The 12735-nt window shown below is 57.5% G+C and overlaps 2 protein-coding genes across 3 annotated transcripts; one reads left to right on the top strand and one right to left on the bottom strand.

The window, feature by feature from the left end:
• The first annotated feature begins 3207 nt into the window (after positions 1 to 3207).
• Positions 3208 to 4237, top strand: C2H19orf33 (chromosome 2 C19orf33 homolog). The gene is made up of 4 exons (XM_041742529.1): positions 3208 to 3606; positions 3724 to 3818; positions 3892 to 3966; positions 4072 to 4237. Exons 1-4 carry the CDS (start codon positions 3585 to 3587, stop codon positions 4198 to 4200), a joined length of 321 nt encoding a protein of 106 aa, XP_041598463.1. The 5' UTR covers positions 3208 to 3584; the 3' UTR covers positions 4201 to 4237.
• Positions 4238 to 4400: 163 nt separating this feature from the next.
• Positions 4401 to 11864, bottom strand: YIF1B (Yip1 interacting factor homolog B, membrane trafficking protein). 2 transcript variants are annotated; one of them, XM_041742526.1, is made up of 8 exons: positions 11708 to 11864; positions 7357 to 7595; positions 7170 to 7274; positions 6952 to 7030; positions 6766 to 6823; positions 5585 to 5740; positions 5408 to 5501; positions 4401 to 4608 (listed from the first exon to the last, which is right to left on the bottom strand). In XM_041742526.1, exons 1-8 carry the CDS (start codon positions 11748 to 11750, stop codon positions 4453 to 4455), a joined length of 930 nt encoding a protein of 309 aa, XP_041598460.1. In that variant the 5' UTR covers positions 11751 to 11864; the 3' UTR covers positions 4401 to 4452. The 2 variants fall into 2 exon arrangements, with proteins under 2 accessions (XP_041598460.1, XP_041598459.1); XM_041742525.1 differs by having other exon boundaries at positions 11699 to 11836.
• Positions 11865 to 12735: the final 871 nt, after the last annotated feature.

The raw sequence follows: 12735 nt of genomic DNA, 5'->3' as shown, positions 1-12735 counted from the left end.
GCCCTCTACTCGCCCTTTCCCTTCCCAAGAATCCAGCTCCCCTGTATGTTCACAGGCAACACCCAGGAAGGATGCAGAGCAACCAGAGTTAGGAGCCCAGGTCCCTGGGTGATTTTATGGGAGAAAAAGTGAAGCTATGTTGTTAATCCTCTTTCTGGCCTAACAGCAGCCACCTCCTAACTAATACAGGAGTGAATAGAGGGGAATTTGGAGCATCAGGCGTGCTCTTCTCCAGACCCCCTCACCCTTTCCATAATCTTAGCAAAGTAGTAAAGAGCTACTTCATCTTGGGTCTGGAAGGTCTCCCACTACCGCTCTGCGATCTACTAGCCCAGTGTCCTTGGGCACGAAACCTTCTTTTTGAAACTCAACTGCCTCATACAGAACATGGGATCCTACTGCCAGCTTCACAAGTAATCATATGAGGTTGTGCTTGTGAATGTGAATAATAAAACTAACATTTACTGAGTATCTATTTACCTTGTGCCAGGCAGGCTCCAGATACAACCCTCACCTTATGAGTGGAAGTCTTCCATTTTACAGAGGACAAAACTGAGGTATAGGGTTATTTATTCATAGAGCAGTAAGAAGTAGAGGGAGGATTCCAGTGAGCACCTGACTCTCCACACCCCAAACTCTTAGGCACTCTGTGCCTGCTGTAACCTGCCATGACGTTAGCAGAGTGCCTGGTATCAGGTAACCTCACTATTTCACCAGATGTTAGTGAGCACCAAATTCCAAGTCCTGCTGTTCTGGATGCTGAGCAAAAAAAGTCCCTAACCCTCAGGGAATTTGTTTTGCCTGGAAAAACACGTTTTCTCATATCCTGCATCCAGTTGTGCATAAAGCCAGTCATCATTCACCACCTCTGTTCACTCGGAGTAAGGATCGAAGGTCTCCGATGTACAAGCCCCCTGCTCCACCCCCACCATCCCTCCCTCTTCATCTCCTATGTCTTCCCCTCCATTCTCACCACCACTCTGAAGCCCTTGTAGTTCATCACTCAGGTACATTCCTGCCTCAGGATCTTTTGCAGTTGCTATTCCCACTGCCTAGAACACTACCTCCCTGTGTTTGCATGGCTTATCTCCTCATCTTCAGATCTTTATTCAAAAAAGACTTGAGTGAAGCTTTCCTTGGCAACTAAAATCCAACCTCTCAGGCAGCCCCAGTGGCTCAGTGGTTTAGCGTCTCCTTCAGCCCAGGGTGTGATCCTGGAGAACCGGATCGAGTCCCACGTCAGGCTCCCTGCATGGAGCCTGCTTCTCCTTCTGCCTGTGTCTCTCCCTCTCTCTCATGAATAAATCTATCTTAAAAAAAATAAAATCCAGCCTCTCCCCAACATACCATGTAGTTATTACCTAGCCCCCTTTCTTGCTCTCTCCTTAGTGCATATTGCTTTTTAAAATACAGCCTTTATTGAGGCATAAGTTACATAAAACTTACCCATTTCAAATGTACAGTTTAGGGGTTGTTAATTTTTTTAAAGATTTATTTTCAGAGAGAGCGAGCCTGGGGGGAGAGGGAGAGATAATCTTAAGTAGGCTCTGCGCTCAGTGAAGACATAGGGCTTGGTCCCACGACACTGAGTTCACAACCTGGGCTGAAACCAGGAGTGGGATGCTTAACCAATTGTGCCATCCAGGCGCCCCCAATTTTTAAAAAATTTTATTTATTTATTTATTTATTTATTTATTTATTTATTTGAGACACAGAGAGAAGGGCAGAGACACTGGCAGAGGGAGAAGCAGGCTCCATGCAGGGAACCTGATGTGGGATTTGATCCCAGGACTCCAGGATCATACCCGGGGCTGAAGGCAGGCTCCAAACTGCTGAGCCACTCAGGGATCCCGTGCCCAGTTTTTAATAATTTTACCAAGTGGTGCAGTTATCACCATACATCAGTTTTCGGATGTATTTTCATCCTCTACAATTAGTTAATCCCCATTCCCCACGCAGTTCCCAGCAACCCCCCACTTGCTGTCTCAATAACCCTTCTCTGAACACTAAAGGCAAACACTCCTAGAGTATGGACTCCTTGGTGTCTGGCTTCGTTCACCTCGCAGAATGTTTTTGAGGCTCAGGCACGATGCGGTCTATGTCAGTTCATTTCCTTTTGATGGCGGAGTAGTGTCCCGCCACGTAGATATTCACATTTTGTCTCTCCGTTTACCAACTGACCAGACACCTTAGTTTCCTGTTGTTTTCTAACATTCCGTACACTTGTTTCCCCCACTAGAGAGCTAATCCCGTGAGGCTGGGATGTTTGCTGGTTTAGTTAACCTTTGTATCCGCAGCACCTGAACCGTCCTGGGCACCTAGTAGGTACTCAACAAACATAAGCTGAAGGAATGGACCATAAAGATAACATTTTATCGTCTTTAAGGGCTAAGCTGGTCATCAAGCAGGGGAAAGAGGTGAAAGCGATAGGCCGTGTGGAGCCAGCACCCAGGGGAGGCCTCTCCCAGGAATGCACTTTGGACCAGAGACCGGAGTACACATGGTCATCATCATCCCCAGGCGTCAGCCATGAATGACTCCTGCCTGGACGGCAGCCCAGCTGCTGGTGGCAGAGCTGTGTCGCAGAGGGACTCGCGAAGGACACTTAGCCTCACAGCAATGGGAGCAAGTGGCTCGGGGCTCCCCCTCCCCCACAGCCTGCCTGGCTCAGGCCAGCATGGGGAGGGCAGGCGGGGCTCACAGCTACCCCTGGGACTGAGCACCCTCCAGGGAGAGCCCCAGGGGCCAGAGCCCTGGACCCGAGTCTGGCTGTGGATCCCAGTTCTAGGCATTCACACTACATTTGCCCCCCACTGTCTTACTTACTTGTCCCTCAGTTTTCTCATCTGTAAAATAGGGGTAGTAATGATACCTACCTTCTGATTAAAAAACCCCAAGCCTTACCTTGCCAGGCATGGTTCTAGAAAATTAATTCATTACGACAACCCCATATGGTACCTGCCGTGTACAGATGAAGAAACGGAGGCACCGAGAGGCTAAGTCTTTCCTGAGCTCACCTTGCTACTAAGTGACACGGTCCTCAAATTTAGGAGGACCAGCTCCTGCTCTTTGCCCCTTCAGGGGTTGTGAAGGTGAGTTACTGTGCGAGCAGCCCTTGGAACAGTGCCTGGCCGACAGTGAGTACAGTGTCAGCATGATGACGGCACGGGGCACGGGGCACGGGGCACGGGGCACAGGGCGGGACCCTCCCTCTCGGTTCTTCCAAAGCAGGCATCAGAGCCTCTTGGGGGGAGCAGGTGACAGCTGCAGCCCTCTCCCCAGAAGTCTACAGCTGCCCACACAGTTCCCCCTCCCTTGCCAAGGCTGGGGGGTGGTGGTGGAAACTTAGCCCTTAACTGTCCACCCCCCCACCCCCGTTTCCCACAGAAGTTGGGTGGTGCTGGGGAGGGGCTGTGAGTCAGGCTAAGGAATCTGGACAAGGTGGGGTGGGGCTCCCCAGAAGTCCCTGGGCGGGCAGTTCCCACTGCTCCTCCCCACGGCCTGCCCCCTGCCCTCGGGCACTACCCAGGCCCCGGCCTCCCCACAGACCTCGGCGGCCTCCCCACAGACCTCGTCTCACCACCATGGAGTTCGACCTGACCGCAGGTGCGCTCCTGGGAAGACGGGCATCCGAGGCGCAGGGGGCCGGCTGCACCCCAGAAACCTCCAGGGGCGCATCCCGCCCACCGCACCCGCACCAACCCGCCCGACTTCTCTCCACAGCCCTGGACTCCAAGAAGCCCCACGGGACAGGCCAGGAGGGAGACCACAAACACAGCGCCCCCAAAGCTCAGGGCGCGTCGGCGGATAAACCGAGGGTAAGTCCCCCCTGGGGCGGGGCGGCTGCCCGGGCCGGGGTCCTGGCCTCACCGCCGCGCCTCCACCTGGCAGGGCCACGGCCACCGCAGCTCCTCGGACTCCAGCAGCAGCAGCGGCAGCTCCTGCTGCTCCGACCATGAAGGGAAGGTAGGAGCCCCCCGCCCCCCAGCAGGCGCCCGGGGGAGGGCACAGGCCCGGCCCGGCCTCCCCGGCCCAACCGCGCTGTCCTCTCCCCCGCCCGCGGCCCCGCAGCCTCGCGCCGCCGCCCCGGGGCAGCACGGAAGCTCGCCGGGCCAGGCGGAGAAGCGCAAGGTGAAGAAGAAGAAGGAGAAGAAGGAGAAGAAGGAGAAGGGGAAGGCGAAGAAGGAGGCTCCCCACTGACGGGCCTGGGCGGGGCTCAATAAACCTCTCCCCCCTCTCCTCCGCTCCCGGTCGCCTCCCGGTCGCCTCCCGGTCGCCCCCCGGTCGCCAGGTGGTGCGCGCGCCCCGCCCCCCGCCGGCCGCCCGCGCCCCGCCCCCCGCCGGCCGCCCGCGCCCCGCCCCCCGCCGGCCGCCCGCGCCGCCAAGGAGACGCCGCCTCGCCGAGCCCGTCACGGTTTATTGTTTCCGGAAGCGCGCGTGCGGCGGCGGCCCTCACCGCACCAGGTGGAAGGTGAGCCAGTACATGAGCAGGGGCTGCGCCGCCGCCACGGCCATGGTCAGGTACATGCGCAGCTGGTTCCGCGCCCCGCGCACCGGGACGCCCTCGGCCGCCGCCTCCGCCAGGATCTTCAGCCGCAGCGTCCGGATCTGGGGGGGGGGGGGGGGGGTCAGCCTTGAGTCCTCGGCCGCCGGGCCCAAGTCTCCGCTCGTGGGGAGCCTCGGATCCCCCCACATCTCCTCTAACGGCCGGTGAGGCCTTGCTCCTACCCGAGCCTTGGGGGAGACGGGAGGGCGTGGGACGCGCGCGCCGCGAACCCCGCCTGAGGGGGGCGGGGCGGGCCATGGCTGCTGCCACCCGCTGCTGTTGGCGCGATGACAGTTTTTCGACATAAGCCAGAAAGGCTTTTTTTTTTTACTTTTAAACAATGACATCTAGGTCAAAGTTTATCTGAGGGTCAGATTTGGCCAACCAGTTTTTGCCCCCTGCTCCTCACACAGGCTCACGCGGCCTCTTCCCAGGGCCCTGAGGTGCATTTATCATCATTCCTCTTTTTTACAAAAGGGGAAACAGGTCTAAAGATTTAAAGAGAGGAAGTGATTTGCTTGGGACCCAGAGAAGCTACTTCCAGGGATACCAAACCCTTTTCATCCTGACAGAAATTCTGGCAGGAAAGGCCACCATGTCACCACCTAAGAGTGGAGTGAGGGGGAGAGCCCACCCTAACAGCCCAGCTGGCTCCTCTTCCTTCAGACCCCAGACTGGACACCCCCTCTTCCAGGAAGCCCTCCTGACCCCCCAGGCTGGGACAGCCACTTTAAGGCTGCTCAGTTGGGCAAGGTGGCTCTTAACTCCTAGGCTGACATGCTCTGCTTGGATGCCTCCAGGGGACCCCAAATCTGAGGGCTTGTGCCCTCAAGCCCCATCCTCCCCTGAGCCCCAGCTCACCATGAACACAAAGATAGAAACACAGCACCACCCCAGCACCACGTAGTAGCCAATCTTCCCAAAGAGCAGGCCCATAAGGACCCCGCCAATCATCCTGAGAAGAGAGGGGAAGGCCGGTCTGAGGAAGAGGCCTCGGGGCTGGGGCTGGAGGCGGGGGGAGGGGAAGGAGGTACTCACCCAACGTATTTATAGCCCAAGAAGGCCACCAGGTCGATAGTGGTGAGGTCAGTGTTGACAGTGACCAGGTAGAGACTGAGCAGGATGGCCAGCACCTCCAGTGTCAGCCAGGCCAACGCAGAGCTTGCCTGCAGCCCAAGGAGGTCTGGGGAGAACCTGCCGGCACCAAGCTCTGTCACCCCAACTGCCGGTTCACCCTCCCTGTGTTGGGTGGGGCTGGAGACTCAACAGTGACCAAGATGGATCTGGACCCTGTCTCGAGGAAATCTCACTCAGGGAAGGCAGGCTTGTCCTCAGTGACAGCCCAGAGACGTCAGGGCTGGGGTGAGGGGAGCACAGGGCAGGGGAGGTGCCTGACCCAGTTGGGAGGTGTCAGGGCTACCCAGAGGAGAGGCCACCTGAGCTGAAGCCAGAGGACTAAGGAGCTCACTGGGAAGAAGGACCGTGGTCTCTGCCCCTAGTGCCTCAACAATGAATTGACTCCAATGGCCATTGTTTTTTCAATGCCACAGAAGAAATGAACTGGGACCTAAGAGTGAGACGTGGGGGTTTGACCCATTTGGGGGGTGGTAAGGCTTCCCTGAGTAAGTGACGCCAGAGTGGAGACATCACAAGTGAGCAGGTGCTCAGCAGGTGATGCAGGGGAGGAACAGACTCCTGAGCTAAGGGAACTGGGTGTGCAAAGGCCCTGGGGCAGGGGTCAGGCACCACCAGGCCGTCTGGAAGATGGAAAGAGTCCTGGAGTGGCGAGGCAGAGTGAGGAGGAGGGGCAGAGAGCAGCTGCATGGAGGCTGTGCAGTGGGAGACTAAGGAGCCAGGGCTTGATCTGGGGACGGGAGAACTATGGGCAGCTTCTGAGCAGGGTGGACGTAGCCAGGCCCACACCTCAGACAAGATCTTCCTGGCTGCTGTTGGAGTCAGGGTGCAGAGGGTATGTGGGCAAGGCAGCTGGTTAGGAGGCAGTGAGGATGAGCTGCATCTGCTAAGGAGGCCAGAGTGATGGGCTCACATGGGTGGAAAGCGAGGAAAGGGTGACGCTGGCGGTGACACCGAGGGCTCTGTCCTGAGCCCACTGGGAGTACGGTGGGGCTGTTCCAAGACAGGAGATCCAAGAGACCTTCCTGACTGCCCCTCAGCCCCCCAAGCCTCACCCCGCTCTGGCTACTCCAGGCCTCCCTTACCTATCCTGGGTCCCCAGCGCCAGGCCAGCCACCAAGACATAAGTGATGAAAGCCATAGCTGTGGGAGGCAGACACACAGACACTGGTCAGAGGCAGACGGACCATCCTGGGCCACTGGGCACCTACACCTCTGCCCTAAGCGTGCCCCCCCAGGGGGAGAAGGGGCAGGGATAGGGAGGGGGAGACCTGGAATGTAGAGGTCAGGAGCGTTGACATCAAAGCGGGGGGCCACGGGAGTGTCCTGCTGGTACTGCACTTCCCAGTCCTGCAGGCAGAGTGAGGGGAGCAAGCAGGACCCCCAGAGCTGAGCCCGCTCCTGGGGCAAACCCTGTCCCCCAACCCTCCACCCCCAGAGGCGTCCCCCCTCCTCGGACTCGGTTCCCCTCGGTGGGGGCAGTGCTGACCTGGTGCAGGTAGGGGAAGAAGAGCAGGCCCAGCTTTTTGCCCACATACATGGTGTCCACGGCAAAGTAATACTTGAGCTTGGTGACGGGGATGAAGCGGTCAATCTGGAGGGAGGCAGAGCCCAAGCCTGAAGCCCTGGCCTCCTGGCCCCCGCCTCCCCCCACCCCACCCGCCCGGCCCACTCACGTTCTTATCCACCAGCTCCTTGCCCTGTGCGGCCAGGCTGCTCCCGTAGGCCATGGCCATGTTGGACACAGGGTCAGCCAGGAAGGTGGCCTGTGGGGACGCGGAGGCTGCAGGGTAGCCCAGGCCGCTGGGAGCCCGCTGGGCCCCGTAGCCCCGGCTCTGGGCCGAACTTGTGTCATCGAAGAGCTGGTGGGGGTCAGCCATGCCCGGCTGGGACACGGGGATCCTCCGCTTCGACGCTGCAGGGGAAGAGGGTGGGGAGCTTCGTTCATTCTGTGGGTGCTCTCCTGCCGGCGGTGGTTTGGAGGTCGGATGGGCGCCTAGTCCAGTGCGGGCGGCTCTGTCGGCCTGTCCTCTGTCTGCCCGTCCAAGTACCAAGAGCGACGATGCCGTTGACAGCGACTATGTTACTCGGCCTACTGTGCCCGGAATCCTGTCCGCATCTCCCCTGGGGCTCCCCTCACCCGTGTGCTCCAGCCACGTGGGCCTTGATGTTCAGCGCACACACTGGGCGCGCTCCCACCTGGGGCCTCCGCACTGGCTGTTCCTTTGCTCTGGTGCTTTTCCCCACCCCAGCCCCAGCTCTCTCCCGCCCATCTGTGGGGGCTCCCCTACCACCTTGTCTACAACCTCGGCAGCACACTCCACCTCCCTTCCCTGCTTCACGTGTATCCAGAGCTCCACACAAGCTGACAGCCTACCCGTTTTATTTATTTTGTTCAGTGTCTCCCCAGTAAAATGGGAGCCCCCCCCCCAAGGTGGGGAGCTTTTTACAGCTGAATCCCCAGCTCCTCACACAGGGCTACAGTAGGGTGCCTGATAAAACCCTGAGGAACAACTGGGTGACGGGCACTGAGGCAGGCACTTGATGGGATGAGCACTGGGTGTTATATGTTGGCAAATTGAATTTAAATTAAAAAATGTAAAATAAATAAATAAATATTTAGAGCAAGTAAAAAAAAAAAACAAAACACCAAACCAAAACAGAAAACCCCGAGTAGACGGCCATCCTCACGTTACAAATGTGGCAACCAAGGCTGCGACAGAGGAAATGACCTGTGCACAGGGCCACACCAAGTGAGTGTCGGGGCAGGACTCTAGCCCAGGTTGGCCCGGGCGACGTTACAATAATTAAACTCCCAGTGAGCACTTGCCACATCCGGGGCTGTGCCCTAACACTATGGACTAACTCATTTCATCCCCATTTGTGTCAGCGCTATCACGCCCGCCTTCACAGGCAAGAAAAGCCAGCCCCCGAGGGGCTCAGGCCCTTACCCCCGAGTCATTCGGATAGCATGAAGCAGAGCCAGGTTTCCAGTTTTTAAAAGGTCCTTCTTGGCTTCCAGTGGGGGTGGGGGCAGGAGGAGGGATGGAGGGGTGGGGAGGGGGCTGCTTCTGGACAGATTCTGGAGGTCCGAGGGACAGGACTCGCTGGGGGCATGCTTAGCTGCGGCGGGGTAAGGAAGAGAGAAGAGAAGGGGAACACAGGACGGATTTGAACCCGCACTCTGGCTGCACGGCCCCCTACCCCTACCCATAAGCAATGTCACCAGATAGTTACTGAGCTCCTCCTGTGTCCCAGGCACCACTGTGGGCACAGGGAATGAGTGAGGGTTACAGTGGGATGGGGGAGAGGAATCCCGTCGTCTTTGTCCCGACTCTGTCTGTGCCTCAACTCTCTCTTCTGTGGAACAGTTAGTGGCCCAAGGCCAAGTGACGCTCATAAACTCCTCAGCCCCTGGCCTGACACATAAAACGTGTTGGTCCCTGTCCCCCATGGCCAATTACTAGTCCCTTGACTCTTCCTCTCAGTTATTTGCAGCCTGAGAACAGAGCCAGGTGTGCTCAATCCTGAACCAGCAGCACTGGGCGCGGCCCACTTTCCTTTCCCTCTCCCACTTCTGAAAGCTTCGGTGCAAGCCTTCCTTCCTCCCTGTCCACCCCCCCCCCCCCCCCCCCGCTCAGTCCTCGATATTTGCGGTTCTGCTCCCCACTACTGGCCTCCTAAATGCCCCTCTGCACTGCCAGGCCGAAGCCTGGCCACTGTCATTTGACTCAAGCAGCATGTGACTCCACCGTCTCAAATGCCAACCTCCAACTGGCCCACCTCCGCCCTTTCCTGAGCCCCACAAACACCTCCGAGCACCCCTGTGTGTTAGGCTCGCCTGCAGGCATGGTGGATACACAATGATCAGAAAGACAAAAACTCCTGTTTTGATGGGGCTGATGGTCTCTGGATGGGTCCCTCTACACCCATGACTTTTTTTTTTTTTTTTTGGCTCCCTGACACAGTGTGGCCCAATTTTCCACATTTCTGGCTTCACCTCTCACTTAGAGCAGTCTCACCCACGCACAGCTTTCACAGCCGCGGCGCGCCCTGGGCAGTGGGCTCGGTCTCCAGCCACCACTTCTCTCCTGGCCCCACATCCAGGTCTGGTCAGCTCCCCACGGTCTCCAGCCACCACTACTCTCCTGGCCCCAAATCCAGGTCTGGTCAGCTCCCCACGGTGCACTCTGGCTGCGCCTGGGCCCTCACCCCAGAGTCTAAGCCCCTGACTCCCCTTCTTTCTTGTGTCCAATTGCTAGTTCTCACCCACTGTGTCTCAGTGTGTACCCTCCCCCTTCAGACTTCGTGGTCTTGAACCTGACTTAAAGGTCCTCCTTCAGGGGATCCCTGGGTGGCTCAGTGGTTTGGCACCTGCCTTCGGCCTGGAGCGCGATCCTGGAGTCCCGGGATCGAGGCCTACATCGGGCCTCCTTCATGGAGCCTGCTTCTCCCTCTGCCTGTGTCTCTGCCTCTCTGTGTGTGTGTCTCATGAATAAATAAATATTTAAAAAATAAATAAAAATAAAGGTCCTCCTCCTAAGTGCGCCTGCCCATTCTTGCTCCACCAGCCTTCTCTCCAGTCAGCAGCCAGCATCATCTTCGTAAATGCAAAAGGGAACATTTCACGTCCCCTACCCAAGACCAGTAACCCCCGTGCTGAGAATAAAATCCATGTGCCTACAAGGCCCTGCATGACCCCAGCCCCTCCAACCACCCTCATTGGCTACCTCCCTTGGGGCTCACCGAACCCAGTCACACTGGCCTCTTGGGCCCTGGCTCTGCCAAGCGTCTAGCCCACGCAGGCTTTTGAACATGCAGTGCTATCACCCTGGAACATCATTCCGTGATTAACATCTGCCAATATCGCACTGAGACCTCAGCTCCAGAGTTTCCTCCTCGAGACCTCCCTCACTCCTCAGTATAAAGCACTAGCCCCACCTTGTTCTTTCTCACAATATCCAGGGGTTCATTTCCCCTCTGAGCACTTAATCACATTTCCTAAGTATATATTCATCTGTCCACTTGTTTACTTGGCACAGACAGGCGTCTCGCCACAAATCCTCTTCTCCAAGCAAATTCCTCATCATTAGAGGAACCTTTCTCCGGAAGCTTCACCGACAGGCCCCATCTGGGTCACATGCCTAATCTGGGCTACCACAATCCCTCCACCCCGGCCCTGACCCCTCTGCCTGGCCTTCCCTCCTCAGCACATCATCGCTCTAGACTTTGCTGTCTTCTGCTCTGTCCCGGTAGCTCCCTGAGGACAGCAACCAGGGCTGTCTGGGCACTGCGGGAGCCCCAGGGTGACCCACCACCAGGCCAGCCAGGCACCTCATTAGTGGCTGAAGGGAGGGGTGAGCACATCAGGCCTCTGAACCTCCATCACACCCTGGATTTTTTCTTTTACAGCCCTAATTACTCCCCAGATTGTCTTGCTGATTTGTTTGTTCCGAGTTTAGTGTCAGTCTCACCACTAAACTCTGACTCCTATGTTAACGAGGACTAGTGCTGCGCTGCTTACTACCAGGTACCCAAATTCCAGCAGGGGCCTGCCGGCCGCAAGGGCAGCTGAGGCAGGATCCGCTGAATGATTACATGAGATGCAGCACACTGGCCGAGACCAAGAGGAACTTAACGAGCATGGCCCTCTCAGCTCCCGAAGGGCTCTGAACGCTGTCGTAGGGAGCGCGGGCGACAGCCCGAGGCCACCGAAGGGTGGGGAGAAGGCTGATAGGTAACTGCAAATGAATGAAAGCCGCGTTTTCCTGCACATCACACAATATCCTGCCCAAAGTTGTTTTTTCTTCCAAAGGGATTTCCTAAAGAAAAGAAGAATCGTCCCCAACGCGCCCCCTACCCGGACCTGGCATCCCAGCGCTGTGCACACCCCGAAGCTCCAGATCTCTGACCCCGTGACCTCCGACCTGCAGCGACCTCGCTAACTGCCGCGGCGGCCCCGCCACGCCCTCGCCCCCCCCCAACCCCGTCCCCCGATCTCCTTGCCCGGCCACGTACGCCACTTACGCTGCCGGGGCGTCCCCGCCGCCGCCAAGCCTGCCGGGTGCATCCTTCACCGTCGCAGCCACCACGGCCGCCGCCGCCGCCCCAGCCACGGTTCGAAATGTGCCCGCCCGGCTCCCGTAGCCACGGCCCCCCGACGACGCGACAGCCAATGGGAGTCACGATCGCGCGGAGGCCACGCCCCTCGCGGAGGCCCGTACGAGTTGCCAATGGGCATTGGGCGTGGACTGGTGGCCGGCGGGGGAAGGCGAGAGTCAGCACTAGCGGGGCAGGAGGGCAGGCGGGAGAACCAGCCCAGGAGCCGGCGGTCCTGTGCATCACGGGAAATGTAGGCATGGCCCGATGAGGCCGATGGGAAATGCAGTTCTCGCTGGACAGACGCTCAATTAGGGTGGCTGAGAGCATTGGGGAGCCAGGGAAGGGTGTGGAGCAGGGGGAGAGAAATCCGTTTGTGTTCTCCAGGGGCTGGGCGGAGTTGTGCGGACTCTTAACGCTTTAACAATTTTGGTATTTAAAAAAAAAACAAAAACAATTTTGGTATTAAGCTGAATATTTAGAGAAGAGGGCTCCTGAGAAGTTAGGTGGGAGGAACCAGGTGTCTTTCTTTGAAGATATCTTTTTTTTTTTTTTAAGATTTTATTTATTTATTCATGAGAGACACACAGAGAGAGGCAGAGACATAGGCAGAGGGAGAAGCAGGCTCCACGCAGGGAGCCCGATGCGAGACTCTATCCCAGGTCTCCAGGATCACACCCTGGGCCTAAGGCGTCGCTAAACCGCTGAGCCACCCGGGCTGCCCTGAAGATATCTTTAGACATTTCCCCAGATTTATAAAAACGCTCCTGCGTGGCGACCTGGCTTCCCCCGTCTGCCAAAACCACTGTGCAGCCTCCAGCAATGCACAGCACACGCAGGCACACCTGCAAGTGAGGAGCCCTAAAAATGAAGTTTCCTTAGTCTCTCTCTGTCCCTCAGTCTCCCCCTTTCTCTCCCCTTCTCTGTCTCAGGCAAAAATAATGGTAGAAGTGACT

This window comes from Vulpes lagopus, chromosome 2 (assembly GCF_018345385.1).
Source record: "Vulpes lagopus strain Blue_001 chromosome 2, ASM1834538v1, whole genome shotgun sequence".
Taxonomy (NCBI): Eukaryota; Metazoa; Chordata; class Mammalia; order Carnivora; family Canidae; genus Vulpes; species Vulpes lagopus.
The sequence above is the reverse complement of the archived record's forward strand: the minus strand, read 5'-3'. Positions and strand labels throughout refer to the sequence as shown.

What these genes read in the sequence shown, in the direction of transcription:
- C2H19orf33 (XM_041742529.1), top strand. Translation starts at nt 3,585, where the DNA reads ATGGAGTTCGACCTGACCGCAG. An exon ending in CGTCGGCGGATAAACCGAGG is followed by an intron (nt 3,819 to 3,891) that starts GTAAGTCCCCCC and finishes TCCACCTGGCAG; the next exon opens with GGCCACGGCCACCGCAGCTC. An exon ending in GCTCCGACCATGAAGGGAAG is followed by an intron (nt 3,967 to 4,071) that starts GTAGGAGCCCCC and finishes GCGGCCCCGCAG; the next exon opens with CCTCGCGCCGCCGCCCCGGG.
- YIF1B (XM_041742525.1), bottom strand. Translation starts at nt 11,750, where the DNA reads ATGCACCCGGCAGGCTTGGCGGCGGCGGGGACGCCCCGGCAGCGTAAG. An exon ending in TCTTCCCCTACCTGCACCAG is followed by an intron (nt 7,031 to 7,169) that starts GTCAGCACTGCC and finishes CTCTGCCTGCAG; the next exon opens with GACTGGGAAGTGCAGTACCA. An exon ending in TCCTGACCTCTACATTCCAG is followed by an intron (nt 6,824 to 6,951) that starts GTCTCCCCCTCC and finishes TGCCTCCCACAG; the next exon opens with CTATGGCTTTCATCACTTAT.